The 21,189-nt window shown below is 34.6% G+C and overlaps 3 protein-coding genes across 4 annotated transcripts; 2 read left to right on the top strand and 1 right to left on the bottom strand.

The window, feature by feature from the left end:
- The first annotated feature begins 769 nt into the window (after window positions 1-769).
- On the top strand, window positions 770-1,695 carry LOC148608199 (large ribosomal subunit protein P2-like). The gene is made up of 2 exons (XM_088545990.1): window positions 770-937; window positions 1,461-1,695. Exons 1-2 carry the CDS (start codon window positions 787-789, stop codon window positions 1,547-1,549), a joined length of 240 nt encoding a protein of 79 aa, XP_088402116.1. The 5' UTR covers window positions 770-786; the 3' UTR covers window positions 1,550-1,695.
- Window positions 1,696-10,302: 8,607 nt separating this feature from the next.
- Window positions 10,303-14,872, bottom strand: LOC148608198 (uncharacterized). The gene is made up of 4 exons (XM_088545217.1): window positions 14,789-14,872; window positions 13,171-13,343; window positions 12,805-12,900; window positions 10,303-10,416 (listed from the first exon to the last, which is right to left on the bottom strand). The coding sequence occupies exons 2-4, from the start codon at window positions 13,340-13,342 to the stop codon at window positions 10,343-10,345; spliced, it is 342 nt and encodes a 113-aa protein (XP_088401343.1). The 5' UTR covers window position 13,343; window positions 14,789-14,872; the 3' UTR covers window positions 10,303-10,342.
- A 971-nt stretch (window positions 14,873-15,843) lies between these two features.
- Window positions 15,844-20,904, top strand: LOC148608197 (mediator of RNA polymerase II transcription subunit 21-like). 2 transcript variants are annotated; one of them, XM_088545216.1, is made up of 4 exons: window positions 15,844-15,952; window positions 18,676-18,787; window positions 19,611-19,711; window positions 20,548-20,904. In XM_088545216.1, exons 1-4 carry the CDS (start codon window positions 15,911-15,913, stop codon window positions 20,707-20,709), a joined length of 417 nt encoding a protein of 138 aa, XP_088401342.1. In that variant the 5' UTR covers window positions 15,844-15,910; the 3' UTR covers window positions 20,710-20,904. The 2 variants fall into 2 exon arrangements, with proteins under 2 accessions (XP_088401342.1, XP_088401341.1); XM_088545215.1 differs by having other exon boundaries at window positions 19,611-19,717.
- Window positions 20,905-21,189: the final 285 nt, after the last annotated feature.

Genomic DNA, 21,189 nt, shown 5'->3' with positions numbered 1-21,189 from the left:
TTTTTTTAACAAATTCAAATGTACTCCGGCAACATGCAGGAATCTATTCAGGCAATTGACTGTTAATACCCTTTGTCACATACTATCAAAATAATAACTATATTTTCTGATCAATAGTTTTGTAATGAATCTTGTGGTATTTTTGTTAACGCCCGTATTCTTGCTAATAGATAACAGTGAATTTTATTGTCCTTAAACAGCGTTTACTAGAAATAGACTAGTTCAAAGAATGTGATATCCAAATTTTACATGTTCTTCTGTAGAATATTTTTTCTTATATTCCTTCATGTCATTGTTGCCAAATTTTTGGGAGGGAGCAAATTCTGTGCCAGAACGTCTCGACTAAATTATTACATATGAGCAAGGCCTACATCTTCTTGACTTCTTCATGTTTCTTAACTTTAGTACAGAAACATGTTACATTAAAAATGCGCACAAATTTGACAATAAACGTGAGTTTTACAAAAACTGGACCATACGATTTTTTTTAAGACAAGTCTTAAAAAGAACTTTAATATATCATTGACAAATTTGAAAAAGTTCCATGTGTGTGTTCGGTGGGTGCATTAAACTCTTAAAATAAAACCCTTTCCCCAGGTTGACCGCTCCACTACAAGCATGTAGTGTATCATTTCTACTTCTTTTCTACATATTTATGGTTGTGCTCTTCAGTCGTAATTTTATATAAAAAAGTCATAAAAAAAAATTAGGAGTTTTGTTTGAACATAAAATGGAATGTTCTTTATGCATATTTATTATTAAGACATGAGGTATGTAGCAGCGTATATGCTTGCCGTTATAGGCGGAACGGAAAACCCGACAGAGGACGACATTAAAAAGATCATTGGGAGCGTCGGTGTCGAATCAAAGGATGACAAAATCAAATTAGTCATTGACAAACTCAAAGGACAAAATATTGAAGGGCTGGTAAAAGACGGTAAGTTGTTTTAATTTTTATATGCAGCAGTTATTTGTCAGATTTGACAGTGACTTAAAAATCAATTGATACATTGTATATGTCCGTTTAATAAACTAATTAATAGATAGTGGTTCATTTCAAATTACTGTCAATGAATATAGACCAAGCTCTACCAAGTGTGTATTTCGTAAGAATAAGGTTGTGTGAAAATGTATATGTGATTTATATGCAAACATAGATTTCCATATCAGTACTAAACATAATTATGATATCAATTTTTCCATGTATTTATTGTATATGTCTTACTCCATCCCATTATTCCAAACATGCATATTACTTTTCTTTGTAATGATCCGTTTTTTTTTATTATTCATCTTTCCCCTACCTCGCTATATTTCTCAATCAGTGCTGAAAACTAATGAGATGGCAACAAAATTGTTTTGTGCAAAGTAATATTTACAAACATCCATTCATGGCAATAGTCTTCATAACTTATGTAATCTGCAAATAATGCATCTTTGAATTCTAATTCTATTTACAGGCCAAGTTTTTCTTGTGAATGTATCTTACGCTGGAACTCCACAAATGGCTACACCCCAAACGGCAGACGTACAAGGTATCTTTCATTAATGCAAGACACAAACGTCAGTTCAATAACATACTGGTATACAAAATTTGTGATTCAATCTAAAAAAGGTCAATTTTCGAAATTTCGTGGATCAATATACCACATGCTTTTCTCAAATCGGAACCAACCAACACCAATAGTGCAAACACCAATTAGAGATTAGAACCAAGATTGCCTAATAAAGAACACATGATATCTATAGACATTATCATGATCGTTATGCCATTCTTCGCCGGATAGAGGTCCTCAAGTAGAAGTCAACATCCAATCCTAACTGCTATTTCTGCAGGATCAGGCACACTGGGTCGATGATTAAACGAAATATTGATTAAAGATATCACTCAATTCTTAAATCGCACCCAAACCCTGGTTATGACAGCAGATCAACCATTGTTTACTTTCTGCTAAACAGACATTTATGGTGATGATTCAATTGTGATAACTTTTGGCTGTTCGCACATAAAAATGACAGCATTGAAATGATAAAGTAACTAAAAGGATCAGACTGGGTAATAGCTTTGGTTTAGGCTGAAGTTGCTTTCTGGATTCTGAAGATCCTATCCTCTGCAGTCTCGAACATTGAAATAACACGACAATTTCATCAAATAACTGACAAAACGAGCATTTAGAACTGACAAGGAAAGTGAAATGAATATGGAAAACATTGCTGTCTATGAAATTTTATCATGGTTTTCCTTGCGCAAAAAGCAATTCTTCAATTTTAATTCTGGGGCTTAACATTAAATTTGGAAATATGAGTCATCTCGATTATACGATCAATTTAGTTGAGACTCTGCATTAAATTAGTCATTCAGCTGTCATTCCTTTATCTTATGAGCTACGTCCGATGTCTAACTATCCCCATTCGAGACATGCTGTCTATTCAAAAGTTGCAAAAGATGGTGGTGTCATTGGCCAGACAAAATAACATTCAGCTTTTATATGATGGATGAAAGCTGGATCAGTTATCGGTAGATTTGGTGAAGAGTTTTCAAAATCAAGTGGGAATTTGAAATTAAAAATTCAGACTGCATTTGGGAAATACATTTTATACAAAACAGAATTTTGTACGTAACCCTGTGGAAGTATTTGACGAAATCGGAAATCCATTTGAAAAAGAGTTCCAAGCTCTGTACTCTATTGATACCAACGACATTGTGTACTACAAACTTTTGGAATCACTGCATAAACTATCAGGGCTTTGCGGTCATCAGAACTATATATGAAAAATCTTGGTTCTATGAGCCCATTACGAAGAACAATTTTCCTCTATGTGGCTCCAAATCGACGTCTGCCCCTAATACCTCTAGGTCAAAGGCAGCTAGTTTAAAAGCTTACTACAACTTGTTTTTAAGATTGTTCATCTCTTGCCAAAGTAGGCATGGTGATTTAGAAGACTTTTTCTGGCACGAAAGCCACAAGTTTCCACCATCAATATCGCAGAACAGAGCTATAATTTTTGTTACAATGTCAAAAGTGATGCAAATTTTGGAAAATGGATTGCGTTTGCCTGCAGCTGCATCACAAACAGATACTTTCATAATAGATGGAGCTACCTTGAATATTTCGAAGCAACCAAGCTCATGCAAATCACTCGATGTATATACCAATGATATGATGCTGTAGAACACTTTAGACGTCAGCACCGAATGATATTGTTTTGACGTCTGCATTAATAAAAGTTTAAAAACAAAGAGAGACAAAAACTCCGAAAATGTGCAAGGAGAAAAGTTACTGCCAACAGTAGGCCACAAAGATTTAAGAAGTGACGAAAATAAAACCGAACCTTTCGACTTCCTTGCTAAATAATATGCTGGGAAGAACAATGAAATGGATATAATCGTAACTCGAGAGGAGCATGTTCTAGTGAACAATCATATAGACACTTCTCGGGTAAATCAACAAGTGGCTTACACCCAAACGTTCCAACATGCAAATAATGCAGTGGTGAAAGGAAGAGAAAGTGTCATGCTAGTGAGTTCAGGTACATATATTATTGTCATTGGAGCTTCACTGTTTGACCAATTGAATACTAAAATACTAGGTTGCATGCGGCAAAGGAAAGGATTAAAGTTGATTCCCTCTACATTGCAAACCAAGACCAGTACACTGGGGATGCATAAGGAATCGTTATAGGATCTATAAGTGCTATACATTAGGTTTTCAATCCAAGGCATTATGGAGTTTAATATGTGACGAAACATGAGGGGAAGAGCTGATAAAATTAGCAATCAGAATAAAACTTAACGCAAGCATATATCATGGGAATATGTCCTATTCCCGAGTTCTTGTTCAAATTTTTGGCTTTTAAGAAACTAAATCGTTTCAAGTTTATGATTCATTGTAAATAAAAAATATTTACATACGGGAGTGTATGGTGATGAATCAATCAGTACCTTATAGCATAACATCAACTGTCCATCAACGTCTCTTTCTGACCGGCGACGTTACATCCCCGGCGGCAAGATATGCAGACAATATCGCCTTAAGTTAAGAATGTGGCGACCATCTCGAAAATTTCAATCGATATTGGCTTGGTACACGGTCTTAGGTTCCCGCTCCACGATAATGTCTTAAATTGATACCGTGGTTTTCAAACTTTTCGGATAACTGTCTGCAATAACAATAAAATCCCGCAATTAATTTACCAATTGTTATGCATTGTAGAGAAGACAGAAACAAAGACTGATAAGCCTGCAGGAATCGACAGTGATGACAGTGACAGTGACATGGGTATCAACCTGTTTGATTAAAAACATTCCTCCCTTCTGGTGGACTTATCAGTTAAACACGACGTTGTTTTATATTAAAACGTATTTATGAAGTTCTGTTGTCTGGAACATATATAATTAAAGTGTCACTCGTGTAAAACGTGGTAGTAATTTCTTGTTTTCCACCATTTTAATACGTGTATCTGTCATATCAAGGGCATAACAAGTTTACGTACATTGAAGGTCCTAACAAACAGCAGACCAATTGTCTCGATCCGCACTGATAGCAGTTTGTTGACAAGACTGTCCTTAGATATGAGTTGTATAGAGCACCATTTACCAGCGATAGAACTCCCGCAACATTGCTTTTACGTCTTGTTCAAACGTGAACGATATTGACCTAGGTAAACTTGGGTATCCTTTTCTCTTAATAACTAATCCACCGATGAGTGTAGTCATGTGTAGGTGGTCGGACGTCATTTTTTTTTTCTGAATTACTTCAGGATAACTTAGAAAAGTGCCAAACCTTGTACAGTGTATGCAATGGTAGGTAATAATTTGGTGCTAAAGTTGGTATGCCAGTCCCCTCTTCTGTCCTGATCCAATGCCTTAAATGGATAGTATAGCCCATTTGATTGCAGTTAATTTTCAGTGTCGAAATAATTCCAATCTAATTTGCATATGCCTTTTTCGTTGTTCCCCTTTTATGACCTCAGCGATCAGAGTTTTTAAATCAGTTTAAGTTCCATGTATGAATCGTAAACAACATGGCTGCCATCGCTTCGACAAAAGATAGAGTCGTTTAGAGGCTTAAAACGGTATTATCTGCTTTATTCCATTCGTTTTCGACATTGTATATTCAAAACAACAATTTTGAAAGAATATAATTATCAGTAGCCCGTAAATACTTTGAATATTGAAATTGACGACCATCTTACGTTGTCGGTTGAATGTCGATTTACAATGTCGATTTCGGGGGTCAAAAGAAACTATTAGTGTATTTCAGATAGCTAGGGATTAGAATTATAAGGGTTAAGCACTTTTTTCCAGAATGTATGGATGTGCAAATTCGGACCAATCACTCACAAAACAAATAAAAGTCATACGGACTTTTACTTGTTTTGTGAGTTGTCCGATATTACACATCCATAAATTCTTGAAAAATAGTGTTTAATCCTATAATAAATATGGCCGACACATTTCCAATATCATACAAACTCATGAAAAAAATTACCTCAAAACTAATAATACAGAAATATAATATATGCTTCGCACAGCGCAGCTTGATACGACCTCAGTGGTCAACTCTGGACAGTTTGGGCAAATATGGACACAACATTTAAGCTTAATATAGTTCAGAGATTGGATTGTGATTAAATGTTTGACATAAAATAAGATTCTGATACAGATTGAAACCGTTCAAAGAACTTAAAAATTTCCATTCAAACAGTTTCCAAATTTTACTCAATATCCAAAATGAAAAAGAGGCTACACCCTAGGTTGTGCTAAGAATACCCCCTAAACAACCTTTATAATGTATAAGGATCTATGTGGCAATACTCAAGTTATTGAGTAGACGCTGAAGTGTCTACGGAGGACAACGACAGCGTGATACCATTATACGACCGCATATTTTTTGCGGCCATATAAAAAGTTTCCAATTACCTCTAGTCCGAAGTTTTCAATTATAACAATGTATAAGAAAATATGAAACTTTTCCCTTTAAGCCATTATATAACTATATATGTATTGAAGAACTCAAGTGATAATATACCAGATATGTTGGACACAATGAATGTCCAAAGTGTTGTTCTGTTGTAAACGAGCAATTTCATACCGAGACCTGTTTAATACGGGCAGTGGTAATATTTTTACTTTTTGTGAAAAAAATTTCGTTTTTCGTTTTCGTGTGGCGGCAATTAATGCCATTACAAAGCTTGACTAGTGTGACCGCAACTGCTGCCATAAGAAAACTTGACTAGTGTCACTGCAACTACTGCCATTAGAAAGCTTGACTAGTGTTACCGCAACTGCTGCCATTAGAAAGCTTGACTAGTGCGGTCATTAGAAAGCGGCGACGTAATACGTATCATATATGTTGATTTATTTCATTTGTGATATCCCAAGCCGACTAACGACGTTGGAACAACTGAGTCACAAAAATCTAGGTTTTTGTATAAAATAGGTATACAAATGTAGGGATGTCTGAAAAAAAAATTCCAAAATATTCTGTTAATTCGTATTGATAAATGGAATTTATAAATGTTTATCTGAAAATCGCATTCATTGAAGTTGACGAGTGAGGTGCACGGTGGCCCTTCCCAGCCTATTGACTTATAAGGATCGTCACCATTTTAATTCGTCAGAACATTAAAACTTCTAAATATACAGAAAATGATACAACTTTAAAAAAGGCATTGTCTAGTAAAATAGGAAAAGTTGGTTTTAGTCCAGAATATTTTTAGGGATACCGTATTCACCTCTAAAAACAATCCCAGTCTGATTAAGTTGGTAAAGAATGCACAGAGATCCACTCACATAGCCGCACCTACTTCTTCGGTCCCTTCCTTAACCCTGGAGGCTAAAAACCACTAATTCCACTTTCCATAGGCTTCTATGCTAATTTCACAATATTCAATGGCTTCTCTGGACTTTACCTTAACTTTAACCTGCAGAGGACTATATATCAGCATGATTCTACATATGTCAGCTCACAATCCTCAGAATGGCATGTGGGGTTAGCAGACTTGCAGTGCAGTACTGGTCATCGGAAGTGAAGGGTCTATAAATAGCATGGGAAATCCCAGTGTTTTCACAAGATAGGGGTATATTTAAAAATCATTATGGAGATTAGGCTTCACATCACAAGAAGCAAAATGCACCTATAAAATGTACAGAAATGTTTTTCCTTTCAGAAACTGTTTAAATTTTTTAAATAAGATGAGAACTTTTTTCACAGCACTATGAGGAACAGGGGTAATTTCTGCGTAGGACTATTTTTGCGTACGTTCCAAATGCTCATTGGTTGAATTGGTGGTCTGTAACCTGGATACTAAACCAGCAATAATCAATCAAAACTTCTCATTTGTGGTATGGAACCTTATGGTATAATATATAGATCTATACGCTTTTACTCATGCATCTGCTATCGTTTAGAAACAAGTAGTTCTCGATATGGTTGCCATTTTAAGCCTCTAATTCTTGAACGATGAATGTCATAATCCTTAAACTTTTGTCACAATATCAGAGATCCACATGTTTAAAACTTTGTTAGATAGTAAAGGCTGCTTTAGCTGTCATTTCCGTACATTTTTGTTTCTGTTTAAATATGCCTTAACTTTGAATTATTTTTACTAAATTGTACTTCTCCTTATAATTTCATTTGGTATGCACAAATAAAATGCATCAGAAACATGAAATAGGTGTCGATAAATATATAGTCTTGCAGGACAAGAAGTCGACCTAGATGAAGTTCGCATGCATGTAACTTCTGATGACCTTGATCCGCGCATGTGCAGTAAGGGTCGATTCTTAAAATGGTTAAAAGCGGTTAAGCAACGGCAAGGAAGACCCGTTTCTTTGACGGACTCAAGCCGTAAAAGAAAAAAGTTCGAATACAATGCAAGGATCCTTTTGCCATTTACGTATAGATATAATATGGCGCAATGTGGTCAGTAACTGTATAGATGAAATAAACTGAAAACTAAACATGTGGTTACCTGTGTATCCGTTTTTTTCCCGACGCTGTCGGTATAGTTTCGCTTTTTACCCTTTGACCTTAAGGATGCTCTTCTATGGAAACGCAAGTCACCTGATCGCAATTCTGTTTCCCCAATTGGCCAAATACTGCTAACTTACTGGCGTCGAAAAAAACTGCATCGAAAATTTGAAATTACGTGCAATGTGTTATTTTCTTGAAAGAAATGTAGAAACTTAGAAGTAAAAAGAACAAAATTTTACTGCGTCCGCTATCTTTTTTTTTCAAGATAGTACTTGTTTTCTATTGTAATCCAAGGTGAAAGTATTTTTAACGTAGGTGAATGTCCTATCGGCAATCTTCGGAAGAAATGGCGAAAAATAAGATTAGAGCTATCGATCTTCTTTGAATAAAAAAAAAACGCCGTTTTCACAATATTATGTAGGTATATCATCAACATTACTTCAATTGCATTACTACTAACTTCTTTCATTGAATCAGCAAAATTCAGTTATCAAAACTGAACAAATTTGACAGTTAAAGCAGTTTTAAGTGTTTTGGTCAATAATCAATATTAACCTTACTGAAATGTTTGGTACCATTTTTGGAAAGTTTTATCAATATCTACAATTTGTTACTGCATAAAAAATGCTTCACGGAGCGCAGCTTGAGACCACCACAAATGTAGAACCAAGAACAGTTAGGGTAAGTATGGACACCATTCTAGCTTTGATACGGCTATGAATTTCGATAGTGATTAAATATTTGACACAGGAAATGAATTTGACCAGAATCCCAGTGGCTCCTTATCCCGCAATAAGTACAGCCCACAAAATCAATCGAAGCATTCCATTAGAGGTATGGCAACTATAGCACAATTTCAAAGAGATCTATTCACTTTCACTCAAGTTATTATATGTTCATCGGGAAAATGATTGCTTCTGGTCCCGCATTCCGTGTCAGTTCAGGTCACAACACCCAAACTCAATCCCAGCGATCCGTTTGAAGCATGGCACTTGTACTAAATGTACATTTCGTAGAAATCCAGTAACTCATAGTAAAGTTATTGTATTAACTACTGAAATGCTGGTTTCTGATCCCTAGTATATAAACGCTTTAAGTAAGCTAGCTCAAAGCCTTTAGTTCCTGGTCAAGTTATTGTTCAAACATCATGAAAATCTTAGATTTCCTTTTGTAGTACAATTTCAGACATCCATTCATATTTACTCAAATTATTGCCTAAACATGAAGCGTCTTCTGCATGACAACAGCATGAAACAAACCGCACTTGAATAACCGACAATGGGAAGACTGAAGGAGATAAAATGCTTCCTGGAGGCGATATGAATGCATAAGTTAATACCTGAACAGTTTGGGAAAACAATGGACAAACCATTCAAACTTGATTCAGCTTTGATATTTGATTATAATCGAACATACAACACAGGCTATGAATTTGACTCTTTATTCCTAAATGGTTCCAGTCTTTGGGGTATGATACTTAGTATTAGAATTTCTCTCGCTTAGAAATCAGAAAAAAAATCTTGTTATTGGCCCCTAAATCTAAATTGGGTCCAGTCAAAACCCCAAATTCAATCCCACCCTCCTTTTGAAGTATTGCACTATGTAGTACAATTTAAAAGAGAGCCAATTGCCTTTACTCTATTCATTGTCTGGGCATCAGGAAAAATTGTTCCTGGCCCATAATTCCTAACTGGCTCTAGTCATATCTACAAAAATTAATCCAAGCTTTCCTTTGGTGGCTTGGCACCTTGTGGTACAACTAAAAAAAAGATTCAATTACTTTTCGTCAAGTTAAGTTTGGACATCAGGAAAATTCTTGTTTCTGGCCCTTCATTCCTAAAAGTTCAAAGTCTTAACCCCCAAAATTAATCCAAGTCAGACTTTTGTGGTATAGAATATTGTGTAGCAATATCATAAATATCCAAGTTACCTAGTAAAATTCTATAAAATGCTTGATTTAAGACCTTTTTTGTCTCCTGAATTCAAAACAGTTTGAGTCACAACCCCATAACAATACCAACCTTCCTTTCGTGGTTTGGAACATTGCAGTGCTCGCCTTTCGCATTAACCCAAAGCCTGGGGCTAATAAAAATTATTTCGGGCTAGGGAAATGATATGCTCATTTCTTGTTTCGGGCTAGTTGTTGAGACATTGAAGGAAAGGAATGAATTGTTTTAAAATTTCATGAAGAATAAGCAGTATTCATGTTATCACACAAAAACCAAGTCAATGACGCCAACAGCGATATACCAGCAAAATTTTTGCAGTCGCAAAAAAATTCACAACTTTTTACATTATGCACAGGAAATAAGGAAATAACAAATCCTTAATAAAATGTCTTTATTAAAATATGATTAGACATTTTAATCAAAAAGTCCAAAGCCCATATCCTCATCAGATTCAGATTCTGGTTCTGGTTTCTTGGCTTCTTTCTTGGCTGTAAAATATAAAATAGAAATGTAACTCTTCCATAAATACTTTTCACTTTCATTTAACATGTTCAGTGTACCCTGTAGCTTTTGAAAAGGACTTAAAGGCTAATTTAAACAGGCCAAACAAGAGGCTTCAAGGAGCGTGAATCGCCCACCTGGTTGAATTTTGCCTTTCAAAGGCAGTAAATTTTACAAGAAGTTGTCCAACTATTTTGACTCAAGAAGTCTTCGGTAGGGCTTATCATAAGGATAATTTCAACAATTGAAAGTTTCTTATAATCTATCATAGTTTTCAAGATATTGACTGAAAACAGTTAAAAAAAAGTCATTTTCCCCTTTCAAGGAGTCATCTGACAACTTTTATTCCTAGAGACTTTTGTAGTCCTAATAATAAGGATTAATAAGGATCACTTCAGCTACTGAAAGAATTTGCCTAGACCTAATGGTTTTGGAGATATATGCAAACAACTACTGTCTGACCCCTATTTTCTATTTTTAGTAATGGTGGCCATGTTTTTTTTGACAAATCAAAAATCCCCACATCAGTTCTATGCAGGATACCCCAAGGAACATTCACACCAAGTTTGATTTCAATTGGTTAAGTAGTATCAAAGGAGAAGATTTTTTAAAGAAATAACATTAAAAATAGCAAAAATCGTTGAAAAAGGGCAATAACTCCACCATGGCTGAACAGATTAAAACCAAAATTGACAAGAAATAGATATCATCATGCTAAACACCTTAACTTGTGTCAGAATTTAGATAAACCTAACGGTTTTCGAGATATATGCAAAAATCTGCTGTCTGACCCCAATGTTCTATTTTTAATAACGGCGGCCATGTTCGTCGATGAATCAAACATCCCCACATCAGTTCTATGTAGGATACCCCAAGGAACTTTCATTTCAAATTTGGTTTCAATTGGTGAAATAGTGTCATAGGAGAAGATTTTTGAAAGAAATAACATTAAAAATAGCAAAAATCTTTGAAAAAGGGCAACAGCTCTAACATGGCTTAACGGATTAAAACCAAAATTTGACCAGAGACAGATCTCATCATGCTGAACACTCTTGGAGATGTATGTGAAAAACTATTGTCTAACCCCTATGTTCTATTTGTAGTAATGGCGGCCATGTTTTTCGACGAATCAAACATCCCCACATCAGTTCTATGCTGGATACCCCAAGGAACATTTATACCAAGTTTGGTTCTAATCAGTCAAGTAGTTTCAGAGGAGAAGAGTTTTGTATAATTGTTGACGACAACGGATGCCAAGTGATGGCAATAGCTCACATGGCCTTTGGTCAGGTGAGCTAAAAAAGGACAATATAGCACATTAAGAGGCGAATTTGAAGGCGCATTTTGCATGCATAAACATCTCTTTAGGTAATTAAAGAACCTTAGTAAGCATGCTCACATATCCCACACGTCTCCATGTTGGATACTCAAGTAAATTTGTTTGCAAGAGAAACACACATAGGACGCCAATAAAAAAAGGAATTAGAGTGTTTATTTCAAGCCTAAGAAAAGATCGCAACATTATAAAATTTAAAAATGATTTTTTCTTGATCTTCTAACTAAATACTGTTACTCAGAATGGCAGTTTTAACCTCCAGACAGTGATTTCTTTGAGTTTTAATCCAAAAAAAATATCGTAGCAGAAAAAAAATACACTTCACCTGTAACTTGTCAGGGTGAACTTATATACCAAATATACTAAAAATCATGTCATACTCTGCGAGTGTATAGAAAAGAGAGTACGGAAAACTAATATTTCTGTGAATTTTGCTAAATTCAAGGCCTGTAATTTCGGTAAAAATTATTGGAGCGGAACGAAAGTTAAACTTGACCTGTAACTCATCATGGTGAACTTGCATACCAAATATCATGCCAATATCTGCAAGCATTTAAAAAAAGTCCAGAAAACTGAAGATGGACTAACGGACAAATGCCTAACTTTGTTGTGTGGGGTACCAAAAACTGACAGAAATGGACAGTGGGCCCATTAAAATAGGGCAGATTGGTCTCATACACACAAAACTATTTATTGGTATCAATATTGTTTGATTATAAAAATGTTTTCAGACATTGGTTACACATAACAATATATTTTTCATACAGATTTAAGTTGTATTTTGTTTTATATCTCATGATGTATGAATTGAAAAGACTGCACAGAAATTACTGGTTCATACCAAAGCCATTCTTTTAAATGTTGTATCATACAAACTAAAGTAGAAATAAAACAAAACTGTAAATAGTCGGAAATAGAAGCAATCTTAATCTAGTAAAACAGTTTTTAAAATTCTGATTACTGAAAACCAATGTCCAAACTGTTTGCTGATCTAGCTGGAAGAAAGTTCCACCAAAAAGTTTCATTTTTTTTATCTTACCTTCTGCAGCTGGAGCAGCATCACCACCAGCTGGGGCAGCAGCAGCAGCAGCTACTGCACCACCACCAGAGGGCACTGTTGCCAGTTTTTCTTCACCTACAACATTGAACTATTTCTTTAACAATGAAATTCTATAGTATTAACATGAAGATAGATTACTGTAGGTCATGTGATGAATAATAAACCCTACTTAGATTAAACAGTTAATTATTCTAAAAAACCTGTATTAAGAAGACAGAAACAATATTTGCATTAGGTTACACGACTGCCAAAAATATTAGGTTCTTAAATGAAAAAAAATGCAATATTTTTATGAACAAATCATGTGATCTAGGATGCTAAATTTTTTTTCTAGCATCATCATACCTTCTTTAATGAGGTCTTCAAGATTCTTTCCCTTAAGTTCAGCAATGATTTTTTTTACTTTGTCAGCTTCTGCCTCTATACCGACTGACCCAATGATCTTTTCTAGGTCAGCTGCTGATGGGCTGTTGTTTCCACCAAGGGCGGCAAGGAGGTAAGCTGCCACGTAACGCATTCTGAAATATATTGAAGTGTTTTATGTATGTTTTGAAACCATTTCATAGAGAGCAAGTTTTAGTATATGTTGAAAAGTGCATCATTATCAACACATTGTTAACCCTGTTAGTCTATGCCAAAAACTTTTACAGGCACTAGCCTGAACAACAAATTTAAACTATTTTTTCTATATAACCAAACAAAATTTTACTGAATTACAACTACCCAAAGTAAATTTTTACTAGTCTTGGGTAGAGGGCTCATGGCTTAAGGCAGAGACTGCTATTACAACTGTGTACATAAAACAAACCCTCAGGCTTGTTCACTTCAAATTACAATCTACAAATTGAAAGTTCTGCAACTTAGCATATTAGACACTAATTAGCTATTTATAATCACACTTCACAAACATAGACAATTTGTGTATTGGCTCTAAATGGAAACCATACAAGGACGAGGATGATCCAGATAGTGACCATTTATCACTGAAAAGGGTAATTTGTGCAATTTGGAAGTCTGACCTTGTAATTCTCTATTTTTTTAAGAACAAAAGACATGTTATTACACATGCAAGATCATGCCAAATGTCAAATATGGTTTTCAAATAATAATGGTCGTAATTAAAGTTGAAAATAAATTGAAGAAAATTGATTTCTGCATGCTGGGAAATAATCATAGAATCTACATGTGCAGTGGCTGTTGAAAAAGGAGGGTTGTAGAGATTGGAATTTATCCTTTTCATGGAAAATTGTGTGTAACATTTGCTGATGAGCATGCAATTGTCTGGAACCCTGTTTAATAACCCAACCTGTAAACGTCAGACTAGCAAAAATTGAGATGGTGCCACAAGACTCCTGGTGTACCAAATACAACCAAAACTTCTTAAATGGAAAATGGTAAGAATCAAATCATAGTTCTGTATGTTATAGATTAATAAAGAAACAGCTTACCAAACCAGAATGTTGCTACATTTGTAGGTTATTTAAATATTAGTCTGGTAATATACCAGTTTAATTTTACACAGACCCATCAACTCTCTAATATCTTGACTGATATGTTGGAGTTTGGTTGCTTAAATAAATTATTGCAGTGTCAACTGGATCCCATTAGGTCTAGGAGCATTAGCCATGGCATTATTACTTACTCGACTTGAAAATTTCACTTGCAAGTTACAAACGTTCCAACTAAGGCCATAGAAACCAAGGCAATTTATGAAATTATGAATTATTCAAATAGACATACTTTCATGATTGGTTCTAGTAAGGAAAAGACTTAGCAAAAATTGATCCGTAGTTCCCTACCCACGTGGTAAATCGACTTGCACAACCACGTGCTGACATTAGGAAGTATTTTCGCAAAATAAGGGTTAATTCCAAGGAAATAGTTTATTAGAGTGCATATCTGATACACATTTTCATCTGTACACGAAAATTTGCTACCCAATAAAGCTTTTATCAGTTCATACTTTTAAGTCGACGAGACACGAAACGGTGAGCAACCTCTTCTTAAAATGGTTGAAAAAGAAAGGACGGGGAATTGTGGGTAATCTATATTTAGACCAAGTTCTAATTAAACATTACAATGATATATTCAGTAATAGAGGAAACGAACGGTCTAAAGTGAGAAGTCATATCTGTAGTACTTCAAATTCACTTTCAATAGTGAATGGTTCGAGACTTTTTTTACATCCCAAATGAAAGGCTACAAGAGGAAACATGAAGCAAGGACTTTATATTACTAATAGTATTGACTGACGATATGGATGATATTTCTACTATAATATTTAGCGGCCTCTGTATCGACCCGACATTGCATACTTGTATTGCTTTAGCACGGTGCTACGTACCGGAATTTGACCGATCCGATTCTAAAATAATAATTAAACTGGTTGAATTTTTTCCATTACTTTTTTTTCTTAGTTTCTCGCTTCGCGCCAAAATTCTTGGAAGAATTGTTGTTGTTCATTTCTATAGTGCTATTCAACCAAAATTTTTAGCGTCACCTGGGGTTCTGTGAGTAGGCCAGAGCGTCAACACAGCAGACTACCCGCTAGTAGGACATACTCTGAGTTTTCAGTCAGGTATCCCAAAGGCTGGGTTCCACTACCTTCTACTACTAACTGGCAGTACGAACAGAATATCCGTTAGGGGAGGTGGTGCTGCGAGATCCGTAGATCTAGGGAAAAAAACAATCATCAATATCGTAAATTTGTAATTGCATGCCATGTGTTATTTTCTTTTAAGAAATGTAGAAACTTAGAACACGAATTTATATATAACTCCTTGTTTAGAAATAAAAAGAAGGAAATTTAACTGTATCGACTATCTTTTTTTAAAGATAGTACTTGTTTAATATGTAGCCATTTCGCTTTCTTGCAAGACTTAGTAAAGAAAAAAAATAAAAAATTAATTGGTTACACCCAATTGTGTGAACAAGAAAGGCTGAGTAGTTTCGATTTATAAGGAACGTTACGGCTTATGTTTATAATGTATTTTTATGGTCTTATGTCATACCATTCTGGTTGCCGTGAAGTAAAAAGAACGCAGATACCAGACACGAGCAAGTGAAAAAAGATTACATTTTCGAAATGGCTGACAGGTTAACACAGTTACAGGATGCTGTAAATCAGGTAATGAACATTTCATTTAAAGATTTTTATCAGTTTTTTCTTGGTGATTTTTTTTCTTTCTAAATGTTCAGATAGAAAACGAAAGCTCTGGTTTCAATGTGGTCATAAGATTTCACAAAGTCAAAAACAAACAAAGGCATTTCTGCTTGTGGCTGTGCTTCCGCGATTTGGTTGATAGCCTTCTTCACCACAGTTTGTCAGCCCCGTTATATTATTCTTAATATGAGGAAGGTGAAACTTTAAATCCTCATGAAAAGAACATATGAATTCAATTGCCCAAGTCCTTTCATAATTTTTGTCGGCCTATTAATTATTGTCAACTTCCCAATCGACCAAAAATGGCAAAATGGTAAAATTTGTAATATATAGTTTTTGTTGTCCTCTTGCATTCTCCTATTGTCATGGGTTGAATTGTCTGGTAGTGATTACAAATTGATTACACTATTTTCGTAAACATTTGAGTGCCATGTTGTCACCATCAGCTAAGGTTTGATTTGTTTTTATTCATGGAAGCTACCTAATGCTTCCTAAAATGTGTGGTTCTCAATTGCATTTACCAAGTATACAAGAATGAAGCTGCCATGTTGCTATTTTCAAACTCCAGATTTTACATGCACAAACTGGATATCGATGGTTTTTCTAGCCATGACTAAGTATACTGAACCCAGTGGATAATAAAACCGTCCCATATTACCTTCCAGTTCAGTTTAAATTGTCCTGAGATAGGGTTTGAATTGTTTTAATACACTTCCATATTGTCCTGGTCTAAAATATCTTTGGGCTGATTAGTTTGGCATTCATTGGGCTGATATTTAAACATCATTTTTGTAAACATTCGGGCACCATTCTGTTGTGTTTTGGCCATTGATCCTATCTTAAATAAAGCCATGATTCGATTTGTATTTAATCATCGAAGGTCACCAATGTTTGGTTCTCAATCACTTTTACATTGATCCCTTACAGTATACGAAAATGAAGCTGTCATGATGCTAATTTTAAGCTCCTGAATGAAGGTACAAATTGGATATTGATACTTTTTCTGGACATAAGTGTAATGGACCCAGTTGTTAATACAACCAGAGTGTATGAAATGGTGAAAATGAGGGTTTAATAATCGATGCAGTTGAACTAATCTATAAGAGTATTAACAGATGAGATCGAAGTCAAACTGGGGAAGAATGACAAATTCCTTGTATCAATGTGTGTCGACAGTAGTTGGTACAATTGGTTTTGTAGTCCTGATTGTTGGTGAACCGTAGGTCACTTGTTTCTGTTAATGGGACAGGGTGGGATACTTCTCTTTCTCTTCCTGATTTTTAGCTTGTCTCGCTACAACTTTTACCAGAAAAAACTTTTAACAACTGAACCTACCAATTGTAAATGGTCTCCTCACTTGTTTTTTCAATGCCAGAGTACATTTTTGGTCCCCTCTTGGCTTGCACACAGGACAATTGTCCTTTCCTGGAAAATAGTCAACATAAAGCTTTTTGTCAATGGTTTCAGATGACTTAAAAAGCAATAAGGATGCAACAAGTACATCAACTAAATGAGATTATGAACTCTCAAGGCAAGGAAGAGGGTGTTGTCAAACCCTCAAAGACTGGGAGAGCAAAATCACCCAAAAAAATCACTGGGTTGACTACCTATCCATAAAAACTTGTACTCAGAAAAAGACATAAAGTTTTGTAAAAGGAAAGGTGGTTGAGTTAAAAATATGCTATACTGTAAAATTTGCACCAGCTTTTGTAGTTTGTGCATATGTACTTGTATACAACTGCTTTATCAGGAGATTGTTTTATTGACTTTTTCACCACATCTTTTCCTAACTAAATGTGCAAGAAATCAGGAGCTAGGAAAAGGCCTCATTATTGAAATGAGATTCTGTTAGAGGGCTTATACTCGGCGTCACATAAATAACATACTGTTAAAATTTGAATAAAAATATTTTCTACGACTTTATTGACTTAAATGACTTGCTCATTCGTTTAGCCAAACAGCTTCTCAAAAACAAGTCGCTTATTAGCTTAAATCATGCGTAACAAATCCTTACTGGAAAATCCCATACTAATATCCGCCATGTTGGTTTTTACGGGACGATTTGTTTACAAACAAAGTTCGTAAGTTCCTGTCGAACTCCGGTGACAATCGTCTGCTTGATCAACTTCTCGGTATTGTACGTTGTTCGCGTAAAATAAATCCGAGATATCCGAAATAACGCCGAAGTGCATTCTGGGTTCTTTGGTTTTTGGACAAACTATTTAAACGTAAACAACATCTCCTAGCAACCCGATCACTGTAAACATGGCTGACTTTTTACAATGTAAATATTGGCACCTAGAATTAAAATCTGACCGGAATTAACGATTCAATGTTTAGGGAGAAGCCGTTTGGCTAAACGAATGAGCAAGTTATTTAAGACAATTTAAATGACGGTAGGTGTCAATAAAGTCATAGAAAATATTTTTATTCAAATTTTAACAGTATGTTATTTATGTGACGCTGACTATAGGATAAAATAATCTGTGTCTTAAACATGCCTTTCCAGTGTATTTACAGATTTCATGTTTCATACATCCACTTAAAATTAAAATGAAACAAAAACATAGTACATGCATTAGAACTCAACTTATATTCTTACTCTCTACTGACAATAAACTTAAAGAATATATTACAAGAAAACATCTACAAGACTGATTATTTCTGTAATGTGTATTTATTTGTAGATGGCAGATCATTTTTGTAACAGTGTTGGTATTTTACAACAATACTCACCACCAAGTCAGTTTGCTGGGTTTGAAAAACAGAAACAGTCCCCTTCAGATCCTCCGCAAGAAGGTTAGTTTAACGGACTGATTGATATCAAACTTCACAACTAAAAAAAGTGTAGAAAGCAGGGTTTTGCACTAGCCTGCTAGCCCCATCTTAATTTCTGCTGACCCTCTAACCCTCTTCTTTTTTTTCACATTGATATTTTGGTTGGGGTCAGAACTATAAATGTATGTGCCATACAAAGAGTTGGAAACAAAAAGTTGGATTTTTAATGTAGTATCACATAGTCCCAGACTTCAAACACTCCTGGATGTAATCATGTATGTGGACCTTTCTACTTTAATTCCCAATTTATTTACTGTACAATGTATGTCACTACCATGTTTTGTGCAGAATTTTCAGTGATTTTTACATGGTTTATATTTCTATACACAATGTGAAGTAAACCATACTTTGTGTCTTGTGACATTGATTTTTTTCTTTTTTATCCTTAATACTGTGAAAGTACTATGGGATGTGGGACACAAATTTTCAAGGTTTTGTTGGATCGGAAATTTGGTTCCTAAGGAAGGAAATTTCCCATTCATTTGTTTGATAGAGTTGTCAAGAATTCACTAACTGATACTTCTTTCCTTCACCGCGAATAAAAGTACTTTCACAGTAATCAAGGTCTCATATTCTGATCCAGAAATTATTTTAAAATTTTCAGACTCAGGCGTATCCCACTGCTGGTTAGTTTTTCATTGAATTTCTAACTAAGATATATGCATTATGTTACCGGTAGATAGGTCAAATGTGGAAAAACCTGCAAGTATGCATATTAAGAAGTCCGTAAATGTATGATAAACCATTTTTAAGACTCAGCTACAAGTACATGTATATTTTCCAGACTATCCACAGGTATTTGCTAAGTTAATAGCCAGGACAGCTAAAGACGTTGACTTGTTGATAGACTCATTACCAAGTGAAGATTCATCTTTGGAGTTACAGGTACATGTAGGTCAAGATAATTTTATTTTATTTAACATTTATCTTTTTACCCTATCAGTCAGTCAATTTGCTTATTATATTTCTTTAAAGATGAAGCACTGGTTTAAATTATAATGGGATAAAATTTTTACAGTGAGAAAAAAATGGAATCACTTCATTGTGAAATGTTGTAGACAGTCACATGTATATCACTAAATAGGAATATATCATCAATTGCAAAATACATTGTACCAGAAATAATTTGACCACCCTTTTTCTACTTATTTATGGTATAGAAAATGCACTTGCCTTTTTCACTATCATTGTATGATTGATTGGTTGTTGTTTTTGAATGCCGTTTCTGCAACCAGTGCCATATCATGACAAGAGCATTTAACAATCTGAAAACATTAAAAAACAAGATCAAAGTCTCTTCATAAAAGAATGAAATTAAAACAAAGTGCTATTTACATATAAAAAAGTACGTAAAAAAGTAAATTTAAGACATAAAAAAAAACCGTAGAAACATTACTTCGATAAAACATTAAAACATTGAAAAATAAAAAAAGTATCAAAAATTAGATTTTATTAAATAAAATGATGTCTTTCAATAAATTACTAATATTTTTTATGAAATGGTCATCATTATATGTTGAAATGAAGTTACAATCATAGAATTATTGTTTTGAATTGAATATGATTGTACATCATGGTCTATTCTATTACTCAGTACTACAGACATCTTCTCATTCACAATGCAAATAATTATATCAATGCTTTTGATCAGGTTAGTATGGTTTCGATGTAATGAAGTTTACTGCTCTATATATACACTTGCGTTTGTTTCTTTCACACAGTTGGCGAGTTTAAAAAAGTTGGAAGGAGAAAATCAAGAATCTGCTGACCATCTTGAAGAAATTGTGAACAAAGGGGAAAAACTGATGTCTCAAATACAGGAAGTTCTCCATGACATTGCAGAATGTCAGCTACGATGTCAAGCTTTAGTGTCAAATACCTGATAGTTTTAAGACAAAGTAGTCTTTAACTTCTACTGTCCGATACATAATGGACTAAAATGTTCTACCGTGGCAACCGTGTGCTCACTGATAGGAAGGGGCTGGGCCATGATATATGTCATTTTATAATGATCAGACTGTATGAGAAAGTGTTTATTTGAAATGTTGTTTTAGCTATTAAACAGCATTATAACTAAATTTATAGCATGTTTACTTGGGTTCCACTCACTAATGCCTTTTAGTTTTCCCTATCCACCTGTCCATCAATACTTTTTGAGAGCACAAAATCTCAATAACTATAGAAACTTTGAAAATTAAGATATGGTCAAGATTGAAAAAATACACTGGTATTTTAAAAGCTTTATTTTTTCTGCAAAATCTCAAATGTAGCACAATTTTGTACCATGCTCAATTTTCACTTTTAATCTTAATCATTTCAAGTTTCTATGTCAGGAAATGGTTTAAACAAGAAATATGTTAGAT

Source organism: Perna viridis, chromosome 9 (assembly GCF_037379345.1).
Source record: "Perna viridis isolate PV_CMFRI_1.1 ecotype Kerala chromosome 9, ASM3737934v1, whole genome shotgun sequence".
Classification (NCBI taxonomy): Eukaryota; Metazoa; Mollusca; class Bivalvia; order Mytilida; family Mytilidae; genus Perna; species Perna viridis.
The sequence above is the reverse complement of the archived record's forward strand: the minus strand, read 5'-3'. Positions and strand labels throughout refer to the sequence as shown.

Excerpts from the sequence above, each read along its gene's own strand:
- LOC148608199 (XM_088545990.1), top strand. The coding sequence starts at position 787 with ATGCTTGCCGTTATAGGCGGAACGGAAAACCCGACAGAGGACGACATT. Across the intron at positions 938-1,460 it reads TGAAGGGCTGGTAAAAGACG|GCCAAGTTTTTCTTGTGAAT; the intron begins GTAAGTTGTTTT and ends TTCTATTTACAG.
- LOC148608198 (XM_088545217.1), bottom strand. The coding sequence starts at position 13,342 with ATGCGTTACGTGGCAGCTTACCTCCTTGCCGCCCTTGGTGGAAACAAC. Across the intron at positions 12,901-13,170 it reads TGAAGACCTCATTAAAGAAG|GTGAAGAAAAACTGGCAACA; the intron begins GTATGATGATGC and ends TCAATGTTGTAG. Across the intron at positions 10,417-12,804 it reads TGCTGCTCCAGCTGCAGAAG|CCAAGAAAGAAGCCAAGAAA; the intron begins GTAAGATAAAAA and ends TATATTTTACAG.
- LOC148608197 (XM_088545215.1), top strand. The coding sequence starts at position 15,911 with ATGGCTGACAGGTTAACACAGTTACAGGATGCTGTAAATCAG. Across the intron at positions 15,953-18,675 it reads TACAGGATGCTGTAAATCAG|ATGGCAGATCATTTTTGTAA; the intron begins GTAATGAACATT and ends ATTTATTTGTAG. Across the intron at positions 19,718-20,547 it reads CTTTGGAGTTACAGGTACAT|TTGGCGAGTTTAAAAAAGTT; the intron begins GTAGGTCAAGAT and ends TCTTTCACACAG.